We start from the raw sequence: 13,800 nt of genomic DNA on the forward strand, positions 1-13,800 counted from the left end.
GCAGTATTTAAAGACCTGCAATAACTTAAGCCATCATTAAAGACTATTTCATATACTTAAGTTCTTTCTCCAAATTACCTACTTATTCTCAATAAAAAGAACTTATAGAATAGAGATGATAAAATAAGGGCATATCACTTCTCTCCTGATTTAAACATACTTTTACAATTGCAGAAACGTGAATCAGAAAGGATAAAACGAAGCAATTACTTTCCCAACATCTCTTAATGGTTGTAAAGCCTCAAGCTGAAAGTCTGCACTAACAAGTAAAATCTAGTACCCCATTTGCTAAAGCATCCGATTTCCCTCCTCAGATACCATACACTATTGGTATGCTCTCACTAGTTACTCCAGAAATTCTCTGCTGTGTCTTCCTTCTCAATTTTTAAACGCTTAGGCCACAGTATTCAGTCCTGGGACTTTTCTTTCTACATCACCTCCTTAGGTGATATTATCTAGTACCAAAACTTCATATATTATCTCTAAGGAGATGACTCTCACATTTATATTTCCAACTGCAACCTCTCACCCCATACTTCCCCAGAGTAGCATAGAGCTGTCTTCCTTCCATCCCCAAACTCTGGGTTACCTCTATACTTCACTGTGTAATCTGTGTACAAATCTGTCAACAAATCCTGACTGCTCTTGACCTAGATTTGATTGCTTTTCATCAGCTCCCCTTCTTGGTTTCCCCAGCCCAAGCCATCCCCATCTCTTCACAGAGTACTAGCATAACCTGACATCTAGTCTCATTCAGCAACCTGCGTGATCCTTTTAAAAATCTAAAGCAGTTCATGTTCTTCAATTGCTCAAAACCCTCCCACACTGGCCTCTCATCCTCTATCATTCTAACCATGCTGGCCTCCTTGCTATTACTCAAATCTGCCAGGCATATTCCCATTTCAAGATCTATTTCCTCTTCTATTTAAAATGCATTTGCCCAGATATGACCAAAGCTTCTATCTCTCACTTCATTCAGGTGTTTAAGATGCCATCAGAGAACACCTAAAATAGCAGTGTCTTTCTTCCTCTATCCTCTTGACACTGTATTTTTTTCTTCATAGCACTGATTCTTTTTGTCTCCATCCTTCATTAAAACAGATCCATGAGGAGAGGATTTTGTCTTTTTTTTTTTTTTATTCTCTACTGTATCCTAGCATCTACAACAGAGCCCTTAGTATTTGTTAAATGGATACATGAAATATCTCACTGTATTATGTGACCTATGAGCTCAATCAAAAGCTTAGTACTAAGTATGTGTTTGTATGTCAGGCATAGGAAGGACATTCTCTAAATAAATGGAAAAATTACAGAGTAAGTTTTTATTAGTTCATTTCTAAACTCCTTAAGAATGGTGAGGAGAGGAAGACAAATCTTGCTCTTTGCTCTTTGTCAAGATAAATTTTCCCCTTCTCCACAAATATTTTCTTTTTTTAAATGAATACATCCAAAACATGACTTCCACAGTCTCAATACTGACAGTAATGATGGCAACCCATTCTTCATTAGTGATGACAAAATTACCAAAAAACAATGTTACACATTCTGCCAACTCCTTTTAACAGAAAAACAATTAAACCACATATTAGAATCATAAAGAGATTGGGTTAGAAGTAATATTAAACCAAATGATAAGACAGGCAGCACAGCACAGCAGTTAAAAGCACAAACTCAAGAGTCCAACCACTTAGTAGCACTGAGACTTGGACAATTACTGTTAGGAAGCCACCACAGTCACCCAATTGTAAAATAAAAGTAAATACCTACATCTTAGCTATGAGAATGACATAAGTTAATACATACATATAGAGTCCTCAGAGCAGTGTTTGGCATGTATCAAGTGCTCAATAGATGATATATATATTTTATATTGTGTACATATGCATGTGTGTTTAAACATGAACGAGTTACACAAATGAAAAGATCTAATACTTCCATCTTATATGCTTTGAACATAAAACATTGCTTCCACTGGTTTGGTAGATTCATCTAATATTTTTTCATTCTCTATGTTTTAGCTTTATTTCCAAATCTAATTAGAAAGGAATGGTTCATAGGAAGTCTGGTAAAATCCACTTAGAATGTGGTCATTACCAACCTTGAATAACTCCAATCTCTGCTCAGATCCAAGGGGCAGGACAGTCATTCCTGACCTCACTCCCAAATCTCAATGCATGCCTCATAAAAGCCTAAGAATAAGATCATACAAATGCAGAAAAGACCCTTAGATCCAAAGTACCAGATCCCAAGAGAACAACAGAATCATTCCTTAACAAAAGCCATCAATCTAAGTGAGTTTCCAGGAAAATTAACCTAGTTAACTCACTCTTAAAGCAGGGTCCCATCATAAAGTTTTTTCAATAAATAATTATTTACAACTTTTAAAACTTTTATCCAATCTATACTAGAAAATATACTAAGACACACCAAGGAACATAGAATATCAAAGAGTTTGTTTCAAGTAAAGTATAACTACAAAAGAATGACAACAAAAGATTAAGCAAAAGATTAAAGTCATTAATCATCTGGTAAGAATGTATCACCATAAAGTTATTACAATAAAATTGGTATTAATTAAGACATATGCAATTAATATTAAATCAAGTTGAACTAATGGTTGCAAAACTTCAAACTGTGATAGTTTTATAAATGAAAATAATATTAAGAATAACAAATGGGCAATCAAGCATTGCCAGTGGTAGTGTAAACTGGTATAAAACTTAAAAAAATAAGCTGGCAATATGTGTCTAGAGCCTCAAAAACAAATGTATTAAAAGCCTATTCTATGGAAATAAACCCGGAAAAAGCTGACTTTTACTTAAAAATTTGAAATACCTAAATTTCCAACAGTAGGGGAATGGTTACATAAACTATTTTTAATGCATGTAAATGATTTTTAAAAGTTCTAAGTAAATATTGGTGAAAAATAAGAAATACTATAGAAAAATGTTTAAATCATTCAACCAATAATTTATTGAGCCCTTTCTATTTGTTTGGCACTAAATAATAAATGCTGATTCAAGATACAAAAAACAGAGGTGTTCATTGCTCCCATGACACACACAGTATCTTGTAAAAGATACAGAACGTTGAAAAAACCTACTGACTCAAATAGTAGTCCCCCCCACCCCCTTTTTTAAAGATTTTATTTGAGAGCGCCGAATCCTAACCACTAGACCACCAGGGAAAAGATTTTATTTGAGAGAGAGAGAGAGACAACAGAGGGAGAATGAGAGGGAGAACACTCTCTGCTGAGCAGAGAGCCTGGATTCTTCAATCTTTAACAAAGTAATCTATGACGACTAGGAGTATTAGGGAGGTTTCACTAAGGAGAGAAGTAGACTAGGGATTGTAGAAACTTCCAATTGAATGGGATGGTCTGAATGCATTTGTGCATCTTTGTTGATTTCTAAAGGCCCTAAAATGATAGTATAGAAGTTTTAAAGAGGCATAACTCCATCAGGACAAAGAAAACAAGACAGGATCACAGAAGAACTGTTAACAAATTTCCGGAAGCTGTGAAAATGAATGGTTGAGTGGTTAACTGCCTTTGTGGACCAAAAACATCACTGACAACGCTGAACTGGTGTGTGCATGGGCAGACTATCCAGAAACTAGCCATTTACCATAGCAGATACCTGGAGAAGTTCAGAAACAAGCAGCTGGAGTTATCACTGAAATAGATGTGGAGTGGAGAATCAGAGAGACACACATGCCCCTCTTGGGCGTTTCTAAGGTGGCTAGAAGTCAGGTCTCCAGCTCTCAGGCAGAAGAATGGAAGACACAGATCCAGTGGTCACTTCTCAGACCAAAAGAAAAGACCTAAATACAGACATGGTTGAAAGTTCTACTTGATTGGCTTATTGCAATGCTCACCTGTTTATAAACCCCAACTACACATACAGAGCTTCCAATCACCATTTTTGTCTTATTTTTTAAAATGAACAGACAACAAAGGCTTATGTGATATGTGATGAACTCCTCTAGCATGAGTAAAAGAACAAAACCAAACAAATAGAAAAGAGGAACTTAGAAGATAAACAATACAACAAAAAATAAAAATAAATCTTCAGATACAATATAGGGTTTAAAGATAAGCACACCAGAGAATTAATATCAAGGAAGGATAGGAAAGCGCTGTGATTTTTTTAAAAGAGGATCTTAAAAGTTCTTCAGAGAAAAGTTTTAAAATACAAAAATCAATAAAAGGGCTGAAAAATAGTAAATGAGGAAATGTCTTCAAAAGCAAAAGATAAAGCAATGGAAATAGAAAAGCAGAGGAGTATAGGAGGTCTAATATTTGAGGAACAGGAATTCCAGAAAGAGAAATACTAAAAATAGATGGGAAGAAATTACCAAAGAAATACTAAAAATGTCCAGGAACTAAAAGAAATGAATCTCCAAATTATAAAGACCCAATGAGTGGCGTCTGGGTGGCTCAGTTGGTTAAGCATCCGCCTTTGGCTCAGGTCATGATCTCAGGGTCCCAGGATTGAGCCCAATGTCCTCTTGGGGCTCCATGCTCAGCAGCTTCTCCCTTTTCCTCTGCCCCAACCCTCCGCCTGTATGCACTCTTTCAAATAAATAAAATCTTTAGAGACCTAATGAACATGCAGTGATGAAAATAAAAAAATGGAGGAAGAAGGGAATGAAGACAGGCAGTATCCCCGCATATTAGAAGATCCATATTTCACTATTATGAAATTTCAGAACCACAGGCATGAAAAAATATCTTCAAAGTTTCCAGAAAGACCAAAAATTTAAAAACACAAAACAAGGTACTCAATCATGCAAATGAACAAATTTCAGAATGGTAATACACCTACAGTAACCATGGAAGTTAAAGGACAAAAAAGCCACACTTTAAATATTCTCAATTACTAATATATAATTCTACACCAGTCCATCATCTTACATAAACATATTTTTATAGATATGAGATCTAAAATCTATGTCCCACCTGAAGAAACGTACTGTAAGAAAAGCCCAATAAAACAAAAGTATAGACCACTAAAATAGGATATGGAGATCAGAACATGGATTCCACAGGAAAAAGGAACTCCCAGTGTCAGGGAAGTCCCACAGTAACAGTTATGAAAGGCTACAAGAAGAGTGCCTTCAATGACAGGGGGGAAAAAAAATCAATCTAAGATTAGAGGTTTTTAAATATATTGAAAGAAGCTTCAGTGTTCTACTGATAAATTCTGAGATGAATTAGTGACAAGTACTTAGATAACAAAGCAATCAAACCAAGAGTCAATGATTAATTCTAGGAAAAAGATGTAAGGAAAAAAAGTGATATTATGGTACAAGGTATATGAGGTTCATCTATGAATACTGGCATTACTGCAGCAGTACATCTAGTTTAAACCAAAATGGTCCTGTAATCATTTTGAGAGGACAGAGCAGATTAAGTGTTGGGGGATGGGTAGGTCAAAGTAGAGTCAAGAGATAATACCTAAAATGCAGGAAATTTACAAGACTAAGCATGTTATTTACAAATAAGTACATAAAGAATCCATTAAAAAAAAAAAAGTTGAAAGTAGCTAGCTCTAAGGAATGGGAATCTATAGCAAATAGAGAACAACCTCTAAGGAATGGGAATCTATAGCAAATAGAGAACAAGGAAGAAGACTTCTATTTTTGTTATATGAGGCTTATGGCACTATGACTTTTTAACCTAGGTACATAGTTTTTTTTTAACTAAAATTTATTAAAAGTTAACCAGGTTTGAGGATTGATAAAGATTTGAATATTGCAAATATTTTAAGCTTATATGTAGAAAAAAGAAAAGATTAGAAAAATTATTCACCAAAATATCAAATGTGGTTCTTTTAATTTGTGGAAATAACTTGATGATTGAAAATTTCCAGTTTTCCCAAATTTTCTTTAATGAACACATACTACTTTTTTGTAATAAGAAAACAAGTATTTCAAAAAGGATAAAGTCCTACACTCTGGAGGGTGCACCTTCATTAGAGATTCTGAGATACCCTTCAAATACTCTAAGCAACTGAAATCCATAGGCCTAGTTATTGAGGTACTCACATTTATGACAGATTCTATATAAAAATTGTATTTCTTAATAAGAGTTATAAGCCCGTAATTAAGTCCTAATAAAGATCTGTGGTGAAAATCGGCTTTTAGTAAACCCATGGATGCTCTGAATAAATAAATGTGATTTTAAGAAAATTCACTGTGGTTTCCAATGGGTTTTAGTTTTTCAAAAAGAAAAACTGCAGCTTGTTGTAACTCAAATTGTTTAAATGCTCAAAACTGCATGGAAGAAATAACAACTCAACTATGTTTTCAAATTTAGTAATACTGTTGCTAATTACCTAAAAATAATATTGTTGCTAATAACCTATTGTTGCAACTACCTGAAAAGAAATATAAATAAAAATTAGTAAAATTTAAAAATCTCTACTCATAATGCCATACTTCAAATCAGTTTTCTAAAACAAGAACTTTTACAACCACGTTTTTACAATTTCCTTTTCCATCTGTGACATTCTTACTGACAATAAAAATTTTAATCTTGAAAATTGTGCTTTTCTTAAGATGAATTAAATTATGAGTAGTTGAACAGTAAAGTATTAAGATTATCAGGTATATTATAACAGTGATGATCTTAAAGTCAGAATAATTTAACAAAATTATATGGCTTCTATATACATAATTTATTCCCAAGTTAATAATGATTTTTTTTCTTATTTATCAAAGGCCTGTGATCTATAGGAAAAAGAAAAGCAAAGTACAGGGGAAAGAATAGGTAAATCTGACTCCTTTTTAAAATAAAAAGAAACATTTTCTTTAAAGACTGAAAGCATATACAACAATCCCTCCTTTTACTGAAGACATTCTATTACACATTATTTTTCATTTGTACTTTCTGGCACCTGTGATAATTTTGACTCCAGGAAACCTAAGTGAGCCAATGAAAAGTGCAATTAGTTCTGAGAGATGCATTCCTCTCTCTGCCAGAGAATCAGTGAGGGAAGGGTACTAGGAACTTAAGAGAATCGACATAACTGCTTGGGCGTATATATTATTGATACTAGCTTTATTTTGCACTTTGTGGTATTTTAATAAATGCCATTTAAATTTTTACAGTTTTTCTTAGATGTCTTTGATCTTGCTCCCCACTCCAGAATTCCCCCAAGTGTGCTCTTTACACAACCTGACATGCAGTCTCTTGGAGTGGGGTCCTGAAACCTGCCTAATAAATATGCTCTCTGAGTTTGAGAATCTCTGCCCAGCTTGAAAGTCCTTTAGTTCTAAAATGTAAATTCTCACGCCACAGACTATTAAAAATGTATACAAGTTATTCTGTGATTTTGTACTTCAAATTTACATCCAGGTCAGTTGAAGAGAATCCGAAAGAAAAGAACAACAGAAGAGGCAAGAATTTATTTGATTAGTACCTACAGCCACTTTTGCCTTACACAGAAGTATCCTTATTTTCTCAGTAGTTATTTTCCTTAAAATAGCAGAGATTCTACTTCAGGAATCTTGGAAAACAGGAGTTTAAATATGTTGGCATAAAATCATCTCTAAATCCCCTTTTCCTGAATTCCTTTAAATTGTTGAGGGAATATTGGTAAAGTCATTGTGACTTGCTAAAACAGATCCTTCCAAGAATTGTTAGATCATGGCATTTCTTTCCAGTTTTCAAATAATTTTTTTTTCAGTTGAAATTTAATTTTTTGGTTTACTCTTATACTTTTGGGGAGGAGGTAAGCAATTTTTGGTAAACATACTTACACAGTAAGACATTTTTGCAAATTGTTGAGGGCAGGGAGGGGAGAGAGCTTAATGATAATCACTGTCTTGTTCCTTTGTTTAGAGCAGAATGAACTGACCCACACACACATAAAAAGATCATTTAATACAGGTATACAAATACAAAATTGCAAAATCACAAAACCACAGTTGGCAAAGCATTTTAACCATTAAAAGAATCTATATTTGTTCTTCCTTTGAAAAGAAAAATATTTGCCAAGAATGAAGAGTCATCAGACAACGGGATGTTAAAGGCAAGAAACCACTGAAGAATAAATAAAACAGATTGGTGTCACCAAGGAAAGCATAAAATGGTGTGTTAGTGTTCCTGATCTGGAAGAAAAGGTGGCCCAAAAGGCGGCCCACTTACTCCCCAAGGCTGGCTGAGCACTTACATCCCATCAGCACCAGGCAACCAGAAACAAGCTATGCCACTTGTCTGCTTTCAGTTCCTCAAAGGTGACAGGCCTTTCCATGCACCCTGGCCCTTCTGTCTAGTTGACACTTTTCTCCAATATTTTTTCATCTTTGTGCTGCTGTTCAAGCTTCAGGTCTTAGCTTTCTTTAGTCCACAGATAAATTACATCTCCCCTCCCCTTACTTATTACCTCCCCAAGCACCTTATCATCTCCCTCCACAGAACTTCTAACACTCTATGGTTATAGGTATGGATTTTATGTATACGAATATTATAGTAGTATATCCTATGTATATATGTATATTACACATAAAAAGATAAAAGTCCCTCTTTCCCTGGTAGGGTGTAAATCCCACAAGAACACAGACTATATATGTTTTACACAAGGTCTTGGACACTGCCTGGTACAAAAGTAGGAACCCTTAGTGGCATAAAGTGCATCTAGAGACCCTTCCTACAAGTTACACTAAACCACAGAACCTTAACATGACACAGTGGAGGTTCCCTACTGACCAGTAAAGACCACTGAAAGGCAGGAAAATGGAAACAAGCTGTAGTGAACTATCTTGGGGCTGCAGTGGGGATGGCACTATAGCTCAGTTCTCAGGCCAGTAACCTGCCAGACTTCCTTTGGATTCCAGAGAGCTGCTTGACTGTTTTTCTTTCTACTGACACTAACTCTTACCTTGAGTAGTTTTCTCTTTTCCTTTAGGAGAACTGAATGCAAATTTATAGTTTCCAGCATTCACATCTCGAGTAGCAGACCCCTCTCCAAGTTGCGAAGGGCTGACCTATGTAGGTAGTAGGATGTCATGGAAATGCTGGTGTAAGACTTCTGAAACTAGGTCATAGAAGACACTGGGACATTCACCTGGAGCTTTATCTTTGCTCTGGGGATCCAGGGAATATCCTGTGAGGACACTCCAGCTGTCCTGTGAAAGGGCCACATGGTGAAGCAACTGAGTTCTCCTGCCAATGGCCTGTACTAACAACATGAGTGAGCCACCCTGGAAAAGGAACCTCAAGCTCCAATTAAGCCTCCACATGACTGTATCAGTTCAACTAATTTAGTTCCCAAATTCTAACCTACAGAAATTATGTTGAGATAATAAATGTTTATTGTTGTTTTAAGCTGCTAAACTGAGGGGTAATTTGTTATTCAACAATACATGACAAAATAATCTCTCATCACTTAAGTTCCTGTGGAAAATTTTTATATTAGAAAATTTTCTAGAAACTTTTATCATTAATAGAAAGGGAAACAAGAAAATAAAGAAAAAATAACCCTACAACTCCCCTTTTCCTTCCTGTTAGATCCCATAAAGAAAACAAAGCAAATGGAAGATTTTTTGAAAACATTTAAAGATAAAATAAGATTCATTCTTTTTTTTTTTTTCAAAAAAAAAATTTTTTTTCTTGTATAAAACCGAAGGCAGAATTTTCTGAAAGGAATGAAAAGATGAGATTGAAGAGGAAGAGATGGCAGAGGCTGAAATGCTGTCCTGAACATGAGGGATGGAAAAAAGGGGAAAGTTCAGAGACTGGCTGCTTGTTTTGCCACAACTTTGCTTTTAGCAGATTTTAATGAGGTCCCACCCAGAGAAAATGTGCAAGGATCAGAGTGCGAAGAGGAAGATATATAATATGATATCTTAGAAGGCAGTTAAGTCTGTACTAGTTAGAAAAGAAAAATCTTTATGTAGCGGCACTTGGGTGTCATAGCCATTTATATAAGTGTGTGATGGCAGTATGCAAAAGTACCAGTCTTATTTCTTTTTCCATGTAGAGAAGAAACCTCAATTTTTTCTTTTATTTTTTTCTCTTTTAAGTCCTTGCCACAATAAATGTGGAACATAAAATACTCCAATTAGAACAGAGATTTGTTACAATAATTCCAAAAGGTGGTGCTGAGCACATATCCCCTCTTCCCATGGCCAAAGACAATTTTTCTAACAAAAGAGTTTGGAGTTCATCTGAGATTTTTTTTTTTAATTATTAAATTCCTCTGAGCCTTAGGCTGTTTCCATTTTCTTTTCAAAGTCTCCTTTTTAGGTTTCTCTCCAGTTTTACTATAACATAGACTTTAGAAAAAAGAAAACCCAAGATAATTTTCCAGCAGAGAATGGTTTTTCTTAGTATCTTTAAAAGATCTTTTTAAGGACTAGGAGAAACACAACAATGGAAAACATTTCATTATTTACTGATAATAGTTAATGATGACTTTATCGTGCATTGGAATTTTTAAGAGTTTTCTTTCTAGATAAGCCAAAGAAACAGACGAAACTTCTTCATAATCATAAACTGCTGGATTCTATTATTAAACAGCAGACCCAAGACACATGCCGCTAGAACTGTCAGAGTAATAATGAAAGAGAACAAGACCCCAAGATACAGATACTCAAAAAATTAGATTAGGTTTTGTTTAGAAGCACCCTCCCTCTCTAAAAAATCCCAAAGTTTAATAGTCTTTATTAGTTTGTGAGAATTACCATCGCCACACACTGTTAACAATCACTAATCTCTTGAGCTTTACAAGCTCCTTAAAAATAAAGGAATTAGAAAGACAAGAAACTCCTTTATAAACAAAATCCAGAAACAGAACAAAATGTTTAGATATCTGATCAGTATTGCCAACTCAGCCTCAAGGCACCACCTTGCAGCCAACACTGAAGTTCTAGAGTTTTTGGCTAAATCCTGCAAGGGAATTCTTACTTGGCTTTATAGAATTAAAAATATGGAAAGATTTCCAAGTAGTCCATAGTTTTGAGTCAATGAGTGAGAGAGAGATGCTGAGCCAGAACTAACCAGTTAAGCTGCTCCTGAATTCCTGACCCACAGAACTGTGTAAGATTGTTTTAAGTTGCTAAATTTTGGGATAATTTATTACGCAGCAATAGATAGCATAGGTCTCGTCACTCAAGTGCAGTTTGGTAGATTTTCACCATGAATACAAAAGGCAATGAGATATATTGTACAAAGAAATGTAAAATAATTAGTAACATGTAATACAGACAAATGAAAACAAGTATGTTAATGAAATATCTTCAGATCAGTTAATAAAACTAATACTGTAAGATGGGTGGGGCTGATTCTTTTTCCTAATTTGCCCCAACTCTTATGAAACCTCAGAGATGCTACTATAAAAGATCCCCTTTCAAAACCCTATGACAAAAAGTGACGAAAGAAGTCAATTTGGGGCAATTATAAGTTGGAATCATGGCAAATTGTAAATTCATGTATTCTAAGGATTTTTTTTTTTTTTTTTTAAATTTATGATAGTCATACAGAGAGAGAGAGAGAGGCAGAGACATAGGCAGAGGGAGAAGCAGGCTCCATGCACCGGGAGCCTGACGTGGGATTCGATCCCGGGTCTCCAGGATCGCGCCCTGGGCCAAAGGCAGGCGCCAAACCGCTGCGCCACCCAGGGATCCCTCTAAGGATTTTTTTAATTTCTGTATCTGATCGCATTCTAGAAAAGTGACTATACTATATACTTAGATCCTTTGGCAAACTGCAAAATATCTCTAAACAGTGGCTTTTTCTTAGATAACGGGAGACATGGGTTTACATTTCTCTCTGCATAAATCAGCATAAATCTAAATAAGCTACAAAAGAAAAAGAACATTTTATAAAGATTTTTTATCAACAAACATAGAATTTTATAGATGACACAGGTGCTACTTAGTGCTAATTTTCATATAAAAAATGGTGAGGTAAACACAATTTGGTGCATGATATAAGAAATAAAAAGTCACCTACCCTTAAGAGGATCATGCTCTGCTCTCATAATATCAATAAGAGAATTTTCCAAAGAGTGCATATTCAAACTGTCATACATTCTACTTCGATCCTAGAAGAGAAAAAAAAAAAAAGACTCAATGTAATGTATGCAACTTTTAAAAAAATCGATGATAAATATACCACTCTAAACCTTCTTACATAAAATATGACATCTGATTAATATAGTATTACTAACTGGCTGCATCCTAAGATTTACCAGTAACTAAGGATCTCATGAGCTACAGTATCTCTTGTACTGGAGAAGACATTTAATATATTCATCTCTAAAATCATATCGAAAGTAATCTTACTTCACTGGCAGCATTAATATAGTAAAATTATTTCTATTGTTACCATTCTCAACTTATAAAGATTTCTGAAATGTTATACACATAGAAAGCATTTTTAGTTGTTAAATTTAACTTCTAAACTTTTTTCATGTATCTAGGAAGATACTGGCACTTGAAAAATAAATATTTTGGGGGAAAGGAATTAATCCCATAATGGCACCATACTTTAAATATCTATCAAACAGTGTACATTATTTGACTTAATCAGAATTTGCAATATTAAACACAAACATATAGTAAATCTCAAAAGCATGAACTACTAACATCAGAACCAAGACTAACACCTAGAATATTTATATTCAGATCTTGCTCTCTGAAGTCCTCACATACTGGTCTCCGCATTTCTAAATTCTCTTTCCCTCCACACCCTGCAAAGAAGGCAGGGGTGGAGGAAAGAGAGAATAGAAAGTATTCTCATCTCAAGAAGTTTCCTACCTCATCAAGTCCCAGAACAAAACCTTTTTTTTTATAGCTGGAAGTCTTGTTTGCTAAATGTTAAATCTGTCAACTTGCTTACTAGAAGGAATTTGATTAATGCCTATGAATTTATACCATTATTCTGCCCAACACACCCTCACCGTACTTGAACAAATAGACATGGGGAACTACCAGAGCAAGCTCTTGGCCCATGCCCCCTAAATCACCAAAATGTCAGTGATGACCCCCACCCATTTAAATGTGCATAGGTTTTTGTACAAGTGTATGTACGTACATGAAGGAGAGGCAGGGAAGGCTGTTTCTAACTTTCAAAAAATGATTAATACAGAAAAATAAAATGGAAGAATCAGAAAAGTAGGGCAAAGAAGTCTCTACAGAAGTCAGAATTAGAGACTTTTTAACCTGAGTCCATGAACTTCAAGGAGCATGAAATCTCTGAGATTATATACAATATTCTATACATCTGTGTACACATAATGCTTTCCTGAAGAAAAGGATTTCATCAGTTTTTCAAAGGAGTCCACAATCCAGAGATGATTCAGAGCCAGTCTTTTAGAAAGCTAAAGAAAAAAGTAAGAAACTTTCCTGGAAATATGTTGATTTTATTTACTCCACTTGATGTTTAAATTAGGGTTGTGAGCTTTTAAAGCGAGGGGGCCAGAATCAGTATTGTAGACTAAACAAATTGCTGTTGAGGAATGTAGAAGTGTGCAAAGTAATATTAACTGGTAGGATGCTGGACCAGCTGTTCTCACTCCAGCTTTATCACCATACAGCTATACTGGTACTCCTTATCTTTACTTACTTTATTTGACTTCATTAACAATGACTTTGGTAGGAGAGTCACAATCACTGAACTAGAATAGTAGTTCTCACACTTGGGCATGCTTCAAAGTCACTGGAAGGACTGTCAAACGCACAGATTACTGGGACCCAGAATGCTGGCACTGCTCAGAGTCAATTTTCAACAGGCTTAGGGTGGCCCCTGAGAATATGCGTTTATAGTAAGTTCCCAGGTGATACTTAGACTGC

At 35.1% G+C, this 13,800-nt stretch overlaps 1 protein-coding gene across 12 annotated transcripts in view; it reads right to left on the minus strand.

Annotated features, from left to right (window-relative positions):
* CPEB2 (cytoplasmic polyadenylation element binding protein 2) overlaps positions 1-13,800 on the minus strand; it is a 67,823-nt gene that overhangs the window by 41,312 nt on the left and 12,711 nt on the right. For 11 of the 12 annotated variants that reach the window (XM_041751654.1, XM_041751653.1, XM_041751651.1 and 8 more), the window contains one exon: positions 11,960-12,050. In XM_041751654.1, coding sequence (XP_041607588.1) covers positions 11,960-12,050 — 91 coding nt within the window. Of the gene's footprint in view, positions 1-2,098; positions 2,116-11,959; positions 12,051-13,800 lie in introns of those variants that run through there. The other variant, XM_041751656.1, reaches the window with a different exon arrangement.

This window comes from Vulpes lagopus, chromosome 4 (assembly GCF_018345385.1).
Source record: "Vulpes lagopus strain Blue_001 chromosome 4, ASM1834538v1, whole genome shotgun sequence".
NCBI classification, from domain to species: Eukaryota; Metazoa; Chordata; class Mammalia; order Carnivora; family Canidae; genus Vulpes; species Vulpes lagopus.